Source organism: Cariama cristata, unplaced genomic scaffold (assembly GCF_000690535.1).
Source record: "Cariama cristata isolate BGI_N322 unplaced genomic scaffold, ASM69053v1 scaffold790, whole genome shotgun sequence".
Taxonomy (NCBI): domain Eukaryota; kingdom Metazoa; phylum Chordata; class Aves; order Cariamiformes; family Cariamidae; genus Cariama; species Cariama cristata.
In genome coordinates this window covers 63,899-77,571 of record NW_009593832.1, presented here as the reverse complement: position 1 = coordinate 77,571, position 13,673 = coordinate 63,899, and the positions used below count along the sequence as shown (strand labels likewise).

At 37.1% G+C, this 13,673-nt stretch overlaps 1 protein-coding gene across 1 annotated transcript in view; it reads left to right on the top strand.

The window, feature by feature from the left end:
• Positions 1-6,852: 6,852 nt before the first annotated feature.
• The window catches only part of EFR3A (EFR3 homolog A (S. cerevisiae)), a 63,902-nt gene continuing 57,081 nt past the window's right edge, over positions 6,853-13,673 (top strand). The window contains exons 1-3 of the mRNA XM_009695559.1: positions 6,853-6,943; positions 10,703-10,779; positions 12,136-12,263. Coding sequence (XP_009693861.1) covers positions 6,853-6,943; positions 10,703-10,779; positions 12,136-12,263 — 296 coding nt within the window. The remainder of the gene's footprint in view (positions 6,944-10,702; positions 10,780-12,135; positions 12,264-13,673) is intronic.

Below are 13,673 nucleotides of genomic sequence, written 5' to 3'. Positions count from 1 at the left end.
CTCGTGTCTTGTAATAAATGCAGTGCAAGCTGGATCCAAGATTTTTTCTGTAAACGTGTATTTTTCTTTTTAATGAGTTTAGGATCTGTTATAAACATTAGTTTAGACATGAATCAAAAGTTCTTCAGAACTTCCAGAACATTCATTTTTGCAAATTGAATCTGATGTTGGAATTGCAGGATAATGAGAAGTGGTGGATGTGGGGAAGAACACTTGGATTGCTGTAGGAACCAATGAGTCTGTGTGACCATGGATGCCCTGTCTGGTTTCTACAGAAAGCTGCCACAGCTAAGACTTGCTGATTAACAATATGTGTATATATGACTACTTCTTTGTGTATAAATACAAAGCTGTTTCTGTCCTAGGCTGACCATCTGCTAGATTGAACAGTTTATTTTGGAAAACAGAGTGGTGGTAGCAAAGGAGGTAGCCTTTGTGTACTGAAGATGCACAGAAGACCAATCAGCTGCATGTATGTTCCTTGTGTACTCAGGCTGATTAGAAATCACTGGAGGGGGGAAACTGCTTTTTAATTAGCTGGGATACCTGGTTCTAGATAGGCATATGTTCTGCTCTTAAATCTGACTGTTTTGGAGAGAACACAATTCAGAACCTTGTAACAGGTGCTTTTCAGTATTCTGGGAAACCTGAATCTAAGCTGGAGCTGTTTTTAGAACTAATGGGAAAAATAACCACAAGGATATTTTATAATTCAGATTAACCTAGAAGGAGGTTTTTTAGTGTAACTGCTGTCTTTCATGTCTGTGTTTAAAACTGTTAATATTAAAGTTGTTGCATAAACTTCTGCTTATTTGTTTGTAGCATAAAGCTGCTCTTCTATGAGAGCATGACAAACTACCTAAAGCTGTCTGCAGAGAAATGAAAGTGTAAAATGGAATGTATAGGCAGCTCTGAGGACCTGTTCTTGATAGTAGGTCGTTCTGGTTTCAGCTGAGATAGAGTTAATTTTCTTCCTAGTAGCCGGTATAGTGCTGTGTTTTGGATTTAGGATGAGAATAATGTTGATAATACAGGAATGTTTTAGTCATTGCTGAGCAGTGCTTACACAGAGTCAAGGCCTTTTCTGTTCCTCACCCCACCCCACCAGCAAGTAGGCTGGGGGTGCAGAAGCGGTTGGGAGGGGAAACAGCTGGAACAGCTGACCTCAACTGACCAAAGGGATATTCCATACCATATGATGTCATGCTTGGCATGTAAAGCTGGGGGAAGAAGGGAGTGACATCCTGAGTGATGGCACTTGTCTTCCCAAGTAACCGTTATGTGTGATGGAGCCCTGCTTTCCTGGAGATGGCTGAACACCTGCCTGCTCATGGGCAATAGTGAATGAATTCCTTGTTTTGCTTTGCTTGCGTTCATGGCTTTTGCTTTACCTGTTAAACTGTCTTTATCTCAAGCCCGTGAGTTTTCTCACTTTTACTCTTCTGATTCTCTCCCCCATCCCACTGAGGGGGGAGTGAGCGAGCGGCTGTGTGATGCTTAGTTGCTGGCTGGGGTTAAACCACGACGGTCGTTTTCAGAATGTTCCCAGGCACAGCAGGGTAAGGTGATAAGCAGTACAACAAGTAACAAAAGCAAAAAGCAGTCACTAATGAGCACCAGATTCTAATATAGAGTAAGGCAAGCAAGACCCATGGAGAGCACTGGAGCCTGCCAATTAATAGCTAAACACCAATAACAGCTGTAAATTTGATCTCACACATTCCAGTCAAACCTGTTATCTCAAAACCTCTGAGCCCCACACTGGGTGCTAAAAAGCACTGTTGTGGTTTAACCCCACCTGGCAATTAAGTAACCTAAGCTGCACTCTCTTCAGATAGTGCAATGTGTAGTATTGACGCAATCTTCATGATCTTCCAGAAGTAGGGAGTGTTTGACACTGTTCTATCTGTTGCTTGGTGTAGAGAAGCCACAGCTTCAAAAACGGAAGAGGCTACTAGGTGATACAGATTTCAGTTGACCAGCGAGGTACATCTTTAGACATTTTGGGAACAGTCCCATGTATCAGGAGTCATTTCAGTTTCTTTTGTGACTCTCATCTTGGAATCAAGACATCTGCTGAAAGGCAGAACTGTTCATGGTGTTTCATTGACCATTTGTGTTCTAAGAGATGCTGAGTAATCCATATGTGCTACTGACGTAAGCCTGAGACTTTAAATGTACCATTAATTGTAATTTTACCACATTTACAATGGCAGCTTGTGTAATTTGCAGTATTGCTGCTAGTTGGTTCATTTTGCTTTAGCCCCTGCTTAATAGACTATCAACATACCATGTCCTAATGCTCTGCCTAGACTTGTATCCAGACCCATACTCCTGTCCCAGCTTCCTGTTGATGCCACCTTCTTCCCCTCCCCTCTTCTCCTCAAAATACACGCGTATGCAAGGAGTGTTGCATTAAAGGCAATGGCTTAATTCACATGAGTTCCTGTTGCAAAACAAAAGTGAGCAGCAAGTGTTCAAACAACAAATAACTTTCTTCCTTGCTGGGAATGAGGGCTGTGTCCAGTAACCTATGAGGAAATGCAATGGCAAAGGGAGTGTGGAAAATCTAGTTTAGAACTTTTAAAGCTAGAACTGGGCATGGGGTGAGTGACATGGCAAAAATCCCTGTCAGCTGTCCAATTTGCTGTGTGAAGCTGGGACTGGGAAGAAGGTATGACCAGCTTGAGCATCTGGGAAGGATTCTGTAGCATGACCTTAAGTAGCAGTCACCAAAAACTTACTGAGGCATTTAACCAAGTATATGGATTTTTACCTGTAGTTGGCCACCCTGCTGACCAGAAGTATGGTTTGAAGGCTCCAGAGGGAGACAGTGGTCGTTCTGGAATAGTTTTGCCCCTGGAACCCCTAAAGAACTGTTTGTTATTGACCCCTGGCCACCCTGGAGATAGGCTAAGTGTTGCTGCATGTCTTGTTACCTTTCGTCTATGCCTTCCGTAGTCTCTTTCCTTCAAGTACAATGTCCATCTCAATCCTGTGGTGCTGCAGCATCTTGTGTAGAATGGTCTTCCATGTTAGATGTTGCTCCCTACCTGCAACAATGTGGGGAAAAAAGTGTTAGGGGAGGTGCAGATGTTGCAACCTCCCTCCTCAGTGGAATTCATGGAGGAGTGTAAGGCAATTTTGTTTTGAGTGCCTACAAAGGTTACAGCATGTTTATCTGTCACCTGCAGCTATCCTGCAGCTGTGAAGTGTTCAAGGAAAAATTGCTCTTCTGAGTTGAAGAATAGGTTAGGGCCAAAGTCAAGCCAGGCTTTGAACAGGACAGTGTGTCTGATACTGGGAGCTTACTTCTATGTCAGTATCATCACTGTCCTGGGGAGACTATATTCTCCTGTGCCCACTGATCTTTGGAGGAGCCAGGCGTTTGGACAGGGAGAGACAGATCAAAGTATTTGTGTTAAGTAGTGAGAGTAGAAGGAGGCTGCTGTGATAATGTCTGTCCTTCTTTTTAATTTTGAATTAAATAGTAGGTAAAGGATATGCTGCTGGCTCAGCGTGTTACTGGATGAGGCCTTAAAAGTACAGTGGGTATTTTGTCGTTGTTACAAATCTGCTCCGTGCTCTATTACTTGTCTGGATGGAGGAATAGTGCCAGTTAATGTGCTTCAGAGATTACACAATGTGCTATGAGCCTCCTTTTCCCTCCCCTTCTCCTTTAGTCCGGTAGTTTGCTTATGTTCCTGTTTTTCACTGGTTTATGAAACAGCTTGCTGTGAAGTCAGTATTTGTTCAGAAATAGAAGTGTCATGACACAAACCCAGAGGAGGGAAAAAAAAAAAGAGGTTTTATCACCTGGAACTCATTCCCTCACTGTAAACCCAATATTGAATGAAAGTTGGACTTTACCCAGTTTTTTTACTGTGAATGGGTTATCAATGCCACCTGTGACAAAGTAGGGTCAAGGAGATTTGTGTAGATGTGTCTTTCCAGGTGTCTTCTAAAGTCAGAGTGATAAAATAACCTTTTTGCATTGCTTTAGTGATGAGAAGTAAATGACCTTGTCATGGTCAGCTTAATAGGAAGATAAGGACAAGAACTAAGAAGCAAAATTCATAGTAAGCCATAGAGCTTCTTTCACTGGAACTGGATTAATTTTAGATATTCTTAATGCTGTATTAAAAATATAGAATGCTGGTACTATCTCAGAGTAGGAAAGGAGGAGGCGGTGTTGAAGAGAACAGAAATGAGCAAGTAAAATAAAGTTACTATGTGGAAACAACAAAGGTGGGAGAAAAAAGAGACAGTACGGAAACACTGCAGGTGGTGGAACTTGTGAAAAAGAATGCAACCGGAGAACTTGATGTAATGGAAAACTTCCTTTTAATGAATTAGAAGTCTTTAAAAAGCACCATCCCAAAGATAATATCTTCCTTGGGGATTTGTTTTAATTGCTAATGGTTCTGAAAAGAATACTTCTTTGAAGAAGCTTAATGGTAAGCCGCCTTTGACTAGGTTGGTGTTGTTTTTTTTTTTTCCTGCTTCTTACTAGTGGCTTGACATGCATTGTCATTTATCCTTTTCACAAAAAGCTTATATTAAAATTATTTTGGTGTACTTTTCACTGTAGCATGCTGTACATCTCTCCATGTTGATTCAGGTATAGAAGAACACACCTTGAAGTCATATTGCACCAGAATTAGCTTTATAATTGGCTTCACTGCTCTACTATAAGTTCTTGGGAGAAGGTTGGTTGGTTGTTTTTTTTTATTTGTTTCAAATTACCTAAGCACCAACATATTTTTAAAAATAAATGTAAAATTGCCAAGACTAGGTAGCCGATGGAATTTTCCACATTGGCACTTACTGAGATTTTGCTGTCATGGGGATCAGAAGTTGACATAAAAGTGAGTATCGTGTTCTCAAGACAGACGTTTCATCTGCATGTTGGACATTTTCTTTGCTGCATTTTGGTGGAGAGGGGCTAGAACCCAGCTGTTTGGAGGTCGCATAGCAGTAGGGTGGGAGGTGGAGAAGAGGCTTGTTGGGGGGAAGGGACTTCGTACTCCTAAATGGTAAGTCGAGTCCTGTGTTCTCTCTGGGAGTGCATTACAGGGACATTGCAATGGCTGATGAGTGTGTCCTTACAGCAGTTGTTCTTTTTATAGCAGGTTAAAGAATATTTTTAATTAACTCCCTTATATGGCCAGAGCAATTTCCTTGTTCTAAAATATTTGATCTGTTTTTCCTAGCGGAAAGGGAATGCCCTTGAAAATAGTTTTAGTTCTGAATTAAATGCATCAACTGATATTATCAGTTCAAAACTAACCACGTAGAGTTAGTGTAGTAGTCGAAGTATTGTTTTATGCACTTCCCTCTGGATATTTGAAACAAATTTCTTTTTGTTTTATATTTCTCATCTCAGATATAGAAAAATGAGTAAAATGAAAGTTTAATGTGTAAAAATGAAGTACTCAATATTATATTTAAGTACATTGAGCAACCAAATGTAATTTTAGTATTGCTTAATTTCTTGATATTAGCAAAACATGAATTTATCTGTAGATTCAAACTTTTATGTTAATTATACTATTTTTTGATAGAATAATTTATTATTATTTTTAATCTTAGAAGATAGACAATAAAGATATGTGTGACCAGATCCAAGCTTGGGACATAACAAAAATATTCAGTGAGTGAACATGAACTCTTGATTCAGGTGGCTAATGTTCTGCAAACAGTTAACAACAATATTAGAGAGCATTACAAAATTTTGGAAGAAATTGATTGTATTATTTATCTAGTGCTACAATTTATTTTCTGTTTTTCTAGGTTTTGATAAAGAGGAAAGTAAGTGTCAGTTTCAAACTTGATGGACAGAACTTGGTGTTTTATGTTTAAAGCCAGCTTGAAGGTTTTGTTTTTCTGTAACTGTGTGAGTAAGGTATAGCAGTGAATATTCAGACAAACTAATTTGAAATAAAACTTTCTTGTAATGTGTATTTTTCTAATTCACACTAGGATTTCTTTAGTAAACTATATGGTGACAGTTTCTGTGCAGCTTAGTGTTTTCTCTGAATTTATTTACAGTAAACACTAGTTTATTAGTATTAGTCTCTTAAGTCTAGAATTGGTATGGAATTGTTGTTTGTAATGTAGGAAGTAAAATGGTAAAATGATTAGAAGTAAAGGGAAGCCAGAAAGTAACTTCAGAATTGCTTAACTCAAAATTTATTTTCTACCTGATGTATCATAATCTTTGTGAGTAAGGATGTTAAGGATTTAAATTCTGCAATCCTTGCTTCTTAAATTCTGAACTATTATTAGAGATAATGTTAATTTTATTAACCTATTAATTTTTAAAGTACTTCTCTAATCATAGAGATAAACTCTTATGTTTAAAAAGCCTTTTTGGTCAGCAGTCTGCCTTAAATAATTTTTTTCTGGACATTCTTCAGCAAGATCAAGTGAGTATATTTTTGCTAAAATATTTATCTCTCTACAGTGGTATGTGGCAGCTGACTGAACTCAATTTTTTTCTGAAACTATACTGATTTTTTTTTACTTCTAGTCACAGAAATAATGAACTTTGTGTTCCAGGAAAGTTGAAGTAATGAAACTGTCTCTCTGCAGTTTCATTTGATGAACTGTGAATCACACATTGACAATGTATCTCTTAGTCTTTGCTGGTTTTTCATGCCTGGCCTTGTTAACAGAATTTGATACTGAAGTTTTTTCACGTGTTTGGTGGCTTTATGTAGATGTCACAGGGCTAATCAGATAAGCTTACAGTATTGCAGAGCCCTCGCGTGAAGTAACTGCTTCTATGCTAGTGTGAGAGCAAATTTCTGAAAAAGGAGGGAGTACTCAGGGAGTGAAATCATATCCAGGATGAGGCAATATGTTCAGGTTCCAACTGTTGAGCAAGAAAAAGCTTACGATTATAATTCTGCTTTTCAACCAAGACCGTGTATGTGTTTGGGTAGGTGAAATTACCATTTTCTGATAACGTGGACTGTTTCTTCTTACTGCTATTGTGTAGCATGAAAGCGTGTAAAAAGAAGTACCTGTACAGCTGGGAAATATGTATGGTCTTAACATATTAAATGTAGATTACAGGATTACTTTAGCAGAAAGGAACATGCATGTTTAAGCTTGGAAAATCCCACTGTTGTAAATAGTAAGTATTGTTTAAACCTTTTGTGTTGACTATCATGTAACAGCATGAACTCTTCTGTAGATAGCACTTTAACCCTCATATTTACTTGTATAAAATGACGTAAAGATGTCTTCAAGGGAGAGACCATTAAAATGCAGATTTTGCCTGACTCTGAAAGGGAATTGTCATAGGATTTTTTGGCGATAAACCTGCATAGAATGGAACAGGTTCTTTTTACCTGGCTTAGTGGCTGCGTTCTGTAGACCTACAAAACAGCTTATTTATGTGAAATGAATCTGTTTATTTGGATAAAATTTGTATCCAAGTAGAGAATCTGTTTTCAGTTGTTCGACTTCTCTCCATCTTTTAAAACATTCATCTTTTCTGGTCTACACAGTGAAACGTTCCTAGATCTTGTTTTATTTTTTTAAGGTCAATCTATTTTTAATGTACATTGTTAAGAGTTGATTTTTGTGTGATTTTTTTTTTATATGCATACTTCTTTTTTTAAACCTATTTCTATGTTTTTATTACTGTTTCCTGCTTATATCAAAACACTGAGCAATGATAAATAATTTTCCCACAAAGCATGTCTGACTTAATTATTTTGGATTTTGCTTTTGTTTTTCTTTTTTTCTGTGTTCTTTGGAGAGGCTATCACTTTATTTTTTTTTGTTGTTGTTCTGTTAGTGTTCTGCTTAAATTTCTTCACTCAAAATATCTTTGGAGGCTAAAAGCTTTGATAGATTAGCTCTAGCTTTCTAATACTTGAATGTTCTGTTTAATTAAAAAAATCTTTTAATGACATTAAAAGTCATATTAATTTTAGTTTTTGTATTTTGATGACAGGTGGTTGTTTGGGTTTTGGGTTTGTTTGTTTGTTTTGGTTTTTTTTGTGCAAACTGTGCTATAGTTAAGTAGCAATGTAAAGATACTACTGAAAATCCAGGATAGGAAGAAGAAAATTTTCGAATCTTGTGTAATATACTTCTTTTTAGGCCTTTTTTTATGTCAAAATTCACTGTGTGCCATAAATTTGAAGAGCAGTATTTGAGCACTATTAAGTTTCCATTAACTGAAATCATCTGGTAAGGCTGTCAGAATGAATTGGTACCGTTATCTGATATTTCATCCTTCTCAAAGGAGTGACTGTATCCAGGTTTTATGTTCAATTTATGTTGTTATCACTGTTCTAAAACATAGTTTGAAGACTTAAATTATGGTTCTTTGCAAGGTTTTTCTCTCCTGTAACTTGAAGAGGAAGAAACTAGCCCTAGAAGAATTTTATTTGTCTCTGTCTTATGTACAATATTTTATAATATTTTCTGTTCTTACTGTGTTTTAGATAGCTGTAGCAAAATATTTTACTACAGTTATTATGAGAATATTTTGTTATACTTAGGAGTAATCAAACATATTGTTTACTCTGGACCAGTGTTAGTGATCCATAAGGTAGAAAATCAAATAGGAAAACACAGATACAAAGAATGCTGAGCCAGGTGTTGAGCTGCATGGCTAACTCGGGAAACATTGAACAACGTCAGGTGGATTTTAACAATATTAGGTGGATTTTGGTGATATTACTTGAGTTTCCAAATACTGAGTGATACACTAGACACTAATAAGGTACTGCTTTCTTATTATGATTTTACTTACTTTTAAAATGTTACACAACATCGCTCACAATAGAATCTATTCATGCAACTGTCTGAATTGTTTCTGGTTTAAGTCAGGTAGGTTTTTAACCTCTTTTGATACTTACGTTTTCCAGTGGCATATGAAATAACTTTCTTTTTAGCTACTTAGGACCTGCAACTTTTTTGAAAATGTAAATTTTTACATTGATTAGACTCCTGTGAATAGAAGGTGTCAACAGGAGTCATATGAAGTACTTAACAGTCATAACAAAGTACTGTTTCACACAAAAATTCTCAATATTCCAATTGTTTATTTCTTACATGTTTTTTGTTTTCATAGTTCATCTTACTGGTGACATATGACTCTAATTCATGAACTGAGCTAAAAGACCACTGAGAAGAACTTTTAAAATTATAGCTCTATCTCTGGTAATTGTTCCTGATTAAATAAGTTGTGAGAGTTAAGTTGTCAGACTATAAGCACAGTTCAGCCTTTTGTCCAAAAGACAAGTAGTATCAGAAAACTGATGGAATAGAGGGACAGTATCTACTTACGTATAGTCTGGTAATAAAAACAAGCACAGGAGTAGAAGTCTTTGTCATGAATCTCCCAGATGTTCTGATAAATATGGTTAGAAACAACTAAGGTTACTTGGATACCTTAAGTAAAGAAACACAAATCCTGATATTTGGCTAATACTTCTTCGCATTCTGAAAAAATTGCAGATAAATCATAATCATCACAGTTACTGCCAAGATATCCTTTATTCTTTTCCCTATTTTGATTTGCAGTAAAACCTTTTGCAGCTTTTACTATTTTTAGCAAACTGTTCTATGATCTTGTTTGGAGTATATAAATGAATACCTTTCATAAGATATTTAGCTACTCTGAATGCTCTAGGTACTGAGATTTGAAAGACCAGACAGCCACTGATCTGCATGCGTACTTCGTATATTATTAGTCAGTATATTATTTTCAGTTTAGTGGCTCTTATGCATCAGAGCTGCTTTAATGTTAATCTGAGGCGTGACCAGTGAGTTAATCTGATAATATGTCCGCTGAAACATTTAAAACCTGATTTGTCAAAACATTTAAATTCCTTGGGAATAAATCTGCACTGGTAAAACAATTGGACAGATACTTAGAAACATGGGGTGGGGGGTGGGGGGTGTGTGCTGAGTTTTTCAGTTTTTCCTCCGGGTAAACTGCAATTACTCCAAAGTTCTAGTAGTCCTGAATGCTAGAAAAAAGAAACCATACTTTGTAGGTTTCTATCTTGTTAGAACAGGCAGCGTGACTCTTTCTTTTAAAATTAATAAAATTGCAAGTTACATATATTGTTTTGATTATCTTTATATGAGTACAGTATTATTAGAGGAGAAATGAGATCAGAAAAATACCTTTCTTCACTTCAAGTGACTGTCTTTTGTCTGATGCCCAGTAAAACAGTGGCATAAAGAAGGGAGAGCTTGTTTTGTATTTTGTGCTTTATATTGCTTTATATGGCTACCTGTAAAACAGAAGATTTTGTAGCTGACTTTTTTGGTAGGGGAGTGAACATAATGCATGTTTGGTTATGTTTTGAAATGTTCATTCAGAATGAAGGTAAAGCAACAAATGAAGTAGCTTCAGTTTTAATATTAATACATTTTGAAACTTCTTGATTTTTCTGCATGTTTTAAAGTATGGATGGATGACAGGTGCATTCTAATACTCAAAAAGCTTGCATATTTTCTCATGTATTACATTGTAATAATAGTTTTGCCTATTTGACCTCTGAGTAATTTTCAATTACCTTGATTTTGCTTTATTGCTGATAGTAACAAGCAGCTGAATTCACTGTATTTTTTTTTCCTTCCTTGCTTGTCAGCTAGTCACTTAAAATGAAAATACTGGAGTTTCTAAAACTTAAATCTAAATTCTGTTGGGTAAATCTCTCTGCAGGAGTGTGCTGTTGCTGTGCTGCTTTGCGACCTCGCTACAAGCGTCTGGTAGATAACATATTTCCTGAAGATCCAAAAGTGAGTGATTACTTTAAAATTTTAAGGGAATGACATTTGAAAATTTTTGGATAGTAACTAATGCTTTAGCAATTTTTTTGAATTTTATTTTTTCTTGTCTATTTTCACATTTTACAGGAAATTCTGCTTTAACACTTCATAGTTTTAATAGAGGTTAGTATAATAATTTAAGTGGAAAGGGACCTCTGCAGGTCATCTGGTCTAACTCCCTTCTCAAAGCAGGTCTGTGCATATTGAAGAGTGAAATTAGTGTGCTTTGTTCAGAGGAATAGAGATTTAATTGAATAGGGTGTTCTCCAGCAGGGGTAACACTTAACTTCATAACTACTTAGAACCATGAACACTTGTTTTGTTATGTTTGCAGGTGTGAACATTTACAGTTTTTTTACAAAATTTTAATCTTCTAACTCTTAACATATTGACTGTGTACGTTTTTACAGTTCTGGTAGACTGTTGTTATCCAAAGAGGTTTTTTGTTGTTGTATGAATAACTGGAGAAATTAAAAAACGATTTTTTCATTTCACTAGAACAGTCTTAGAGCTATATTACACAGCTTTTACTCTGTGAAAATAAATAAATTCTATGTTACGATTTAGTAATGCCTATATCTATACATAATCATGTGGTGGTTCAGACTAATCAAGAGCTTATATTTGTGCTGCTGTATTTTTCTTAAATGTGTTACCAGATACTGTCATCTTTTATTTTAGTAGAAGTAAGCAGAACAGTCAGCATTTGTATAACATTTGGCTTATATTTTATAAAGTATGTGGACTTTTGCTTAAAATGTGTTGCTATTGAGTGCTAGTTACTATATAAGGATAAGTTACTGGCTTCAAAAAAAATGTTTTCTCTGTATACAGTATGTTGAAAGCGTGGAACAATATCGTTTTATAGATTTATTTGGTTTAAGCTACTTGTTTGATACAGGTGTAGAAACACCTGGAATTGCTACAGTTGTAGTCTTACAGCTTTAGTCTCACTTAGTAGCTCTGAGTTGGCACTCCTTACTCTCTGGTTTTGTTAATATTCATTGACTTAGTGCAGGACACAAGCCAGGCTGTGATGTTTCACTGAGTTACAGACCTTTTCTGACATATGAGAAGACCTCCTTGATAAAATGCAGTAATTAATGAGTGTGTTAAAAGCTTCAAAGTAATTTGAATTTACTTAATTTTTTATGTTGCTGATTTTTGCAGCTAAGCTATTGACAATTCTGCTCAAAAATTTTTTATTTTTTTTCAGTACCTTATTCCCATCTGTATGGCTCAGATCTCTGAATGTTCTAAATGCTTCAAAAACTTTATACTTTCTATGAACTTTTTTTATTTTATATTTTGTATGTCTGTTTTTAGGATGGTCTTGTTAAAGCTGATATGGAGAAGCTGACTTTCTATGCAGTTTCTGCACCAGAAAAGCTGGATCGGATTGGTGCTTACTTAGCAGAGAGACTGAGCAGAGATGTTGTCAGACATCGCTATGGGTAAAGAAATAAGTCACAGCATTAAAAATAGATGCTAACAAGTAGCTGTATTTCATCATATTTGTTCTGATCAGGTTTAGGAGGTCAGACCCTTTGTGGTGAGTTAACATTGGCTGGCTGCCAGGTGCCCACCCAGCTGCTCCCTCACTCCCCCTCCTTGACAGGACAGGAGGAGAAAATAAGATGGAAAAGCTCATGGTTTCAGATAAGAACAGGGAAATCACTCACCAATTGCTGTCATGGGCAAAACAGACTCGTCTTCAGGAAGGTTAATTTAATTTATTGACAGTTAATAACAGAGTAGGATAGTGAGAAATAAAAATAAAGCTAAAACCACCTTTCCCCCACACCCTGCTTCTTCCCAGGCTCAACTTCACTCCTGAATCCTCTACCTTCTCCCCCTTGAGCAGTGCAGAGGGATAGGGAGTGGGGGTTGCAGTCAGCTTGTAACACTTTCTCTGCCGCTCCTTCCTTCTCACACTCTTCCCCTGCTCCAACGTGGGGTCCCGCACACAGGATACAGTCCCTCACGAACTTCTCCAACATAGGTACTTCCTACAGGTTGCAGTTCTTCAAGAACTGCTCTAGCATGGGTCCTTTCTGCTGGGTACAGTCTTTTAGAAATGGGCTACTTCAGCATGAGTCCCCCATAAGTCACAGTTCCTGCCAGGAGCCTGTTCCAGCATGGCCTTACCATAGGCTGCAGCTCCCTTCAGGGCATATCCACCTGCTCCAGCATAGAGTTCTCCACAGGCTGCAGTGTGGATATCTGTTCCCTCCGTGGTCCTCCATTGGCTGCAGGGGTACAACCTGTGTTGCCATGGTCTTCACCACAAGGTGCAGCAGAATCTCTGCTCCATCAGTGTTGCTGATGGGCTCAGCTTTGGGCAGTGGCAGGTCAGTCTTGGAGCCAGCTGGAGCTGGCTCTGTTTGACGTGGGAACAGCTCCTGGTGTCTTCTCACAGAAGCCACCCTTGCAGCCACCCTTCTACCAAAGCCTTGCCATGTAGACCCAATACACTGTTGAATGTCATTCAGGGTACTGGGGAGCAAGGATATCTTTCTTTTCAGCCCTTTTGTCTAAATTGTATTTAAATGTGAATTTTAAAACTCTGTCATACTCTTAAGTCCTGTTTGAGCTAGAAATGTGAAATTTTTTTTGTAGAGTCAAAAAAAGGAGAGGTTTTTTGAAGAATGTGGAAAATCGAGTAGGAAAAGATTGAGTATAGGAAGTTGCAATATTCATTGCAGGCCATCATTATGGGCCTTCATGATGTCAAAAGCTATTTTTATAACTTTATAGAATGGGTAAATGGGCATTCTTTAGGGTAATTAATTTTGTTCCCTGTTTTTCTGTGCTCTTTTTCATTTACTTGGCATGTTGTCTGACTGTGCAGGAGCATGAATGAC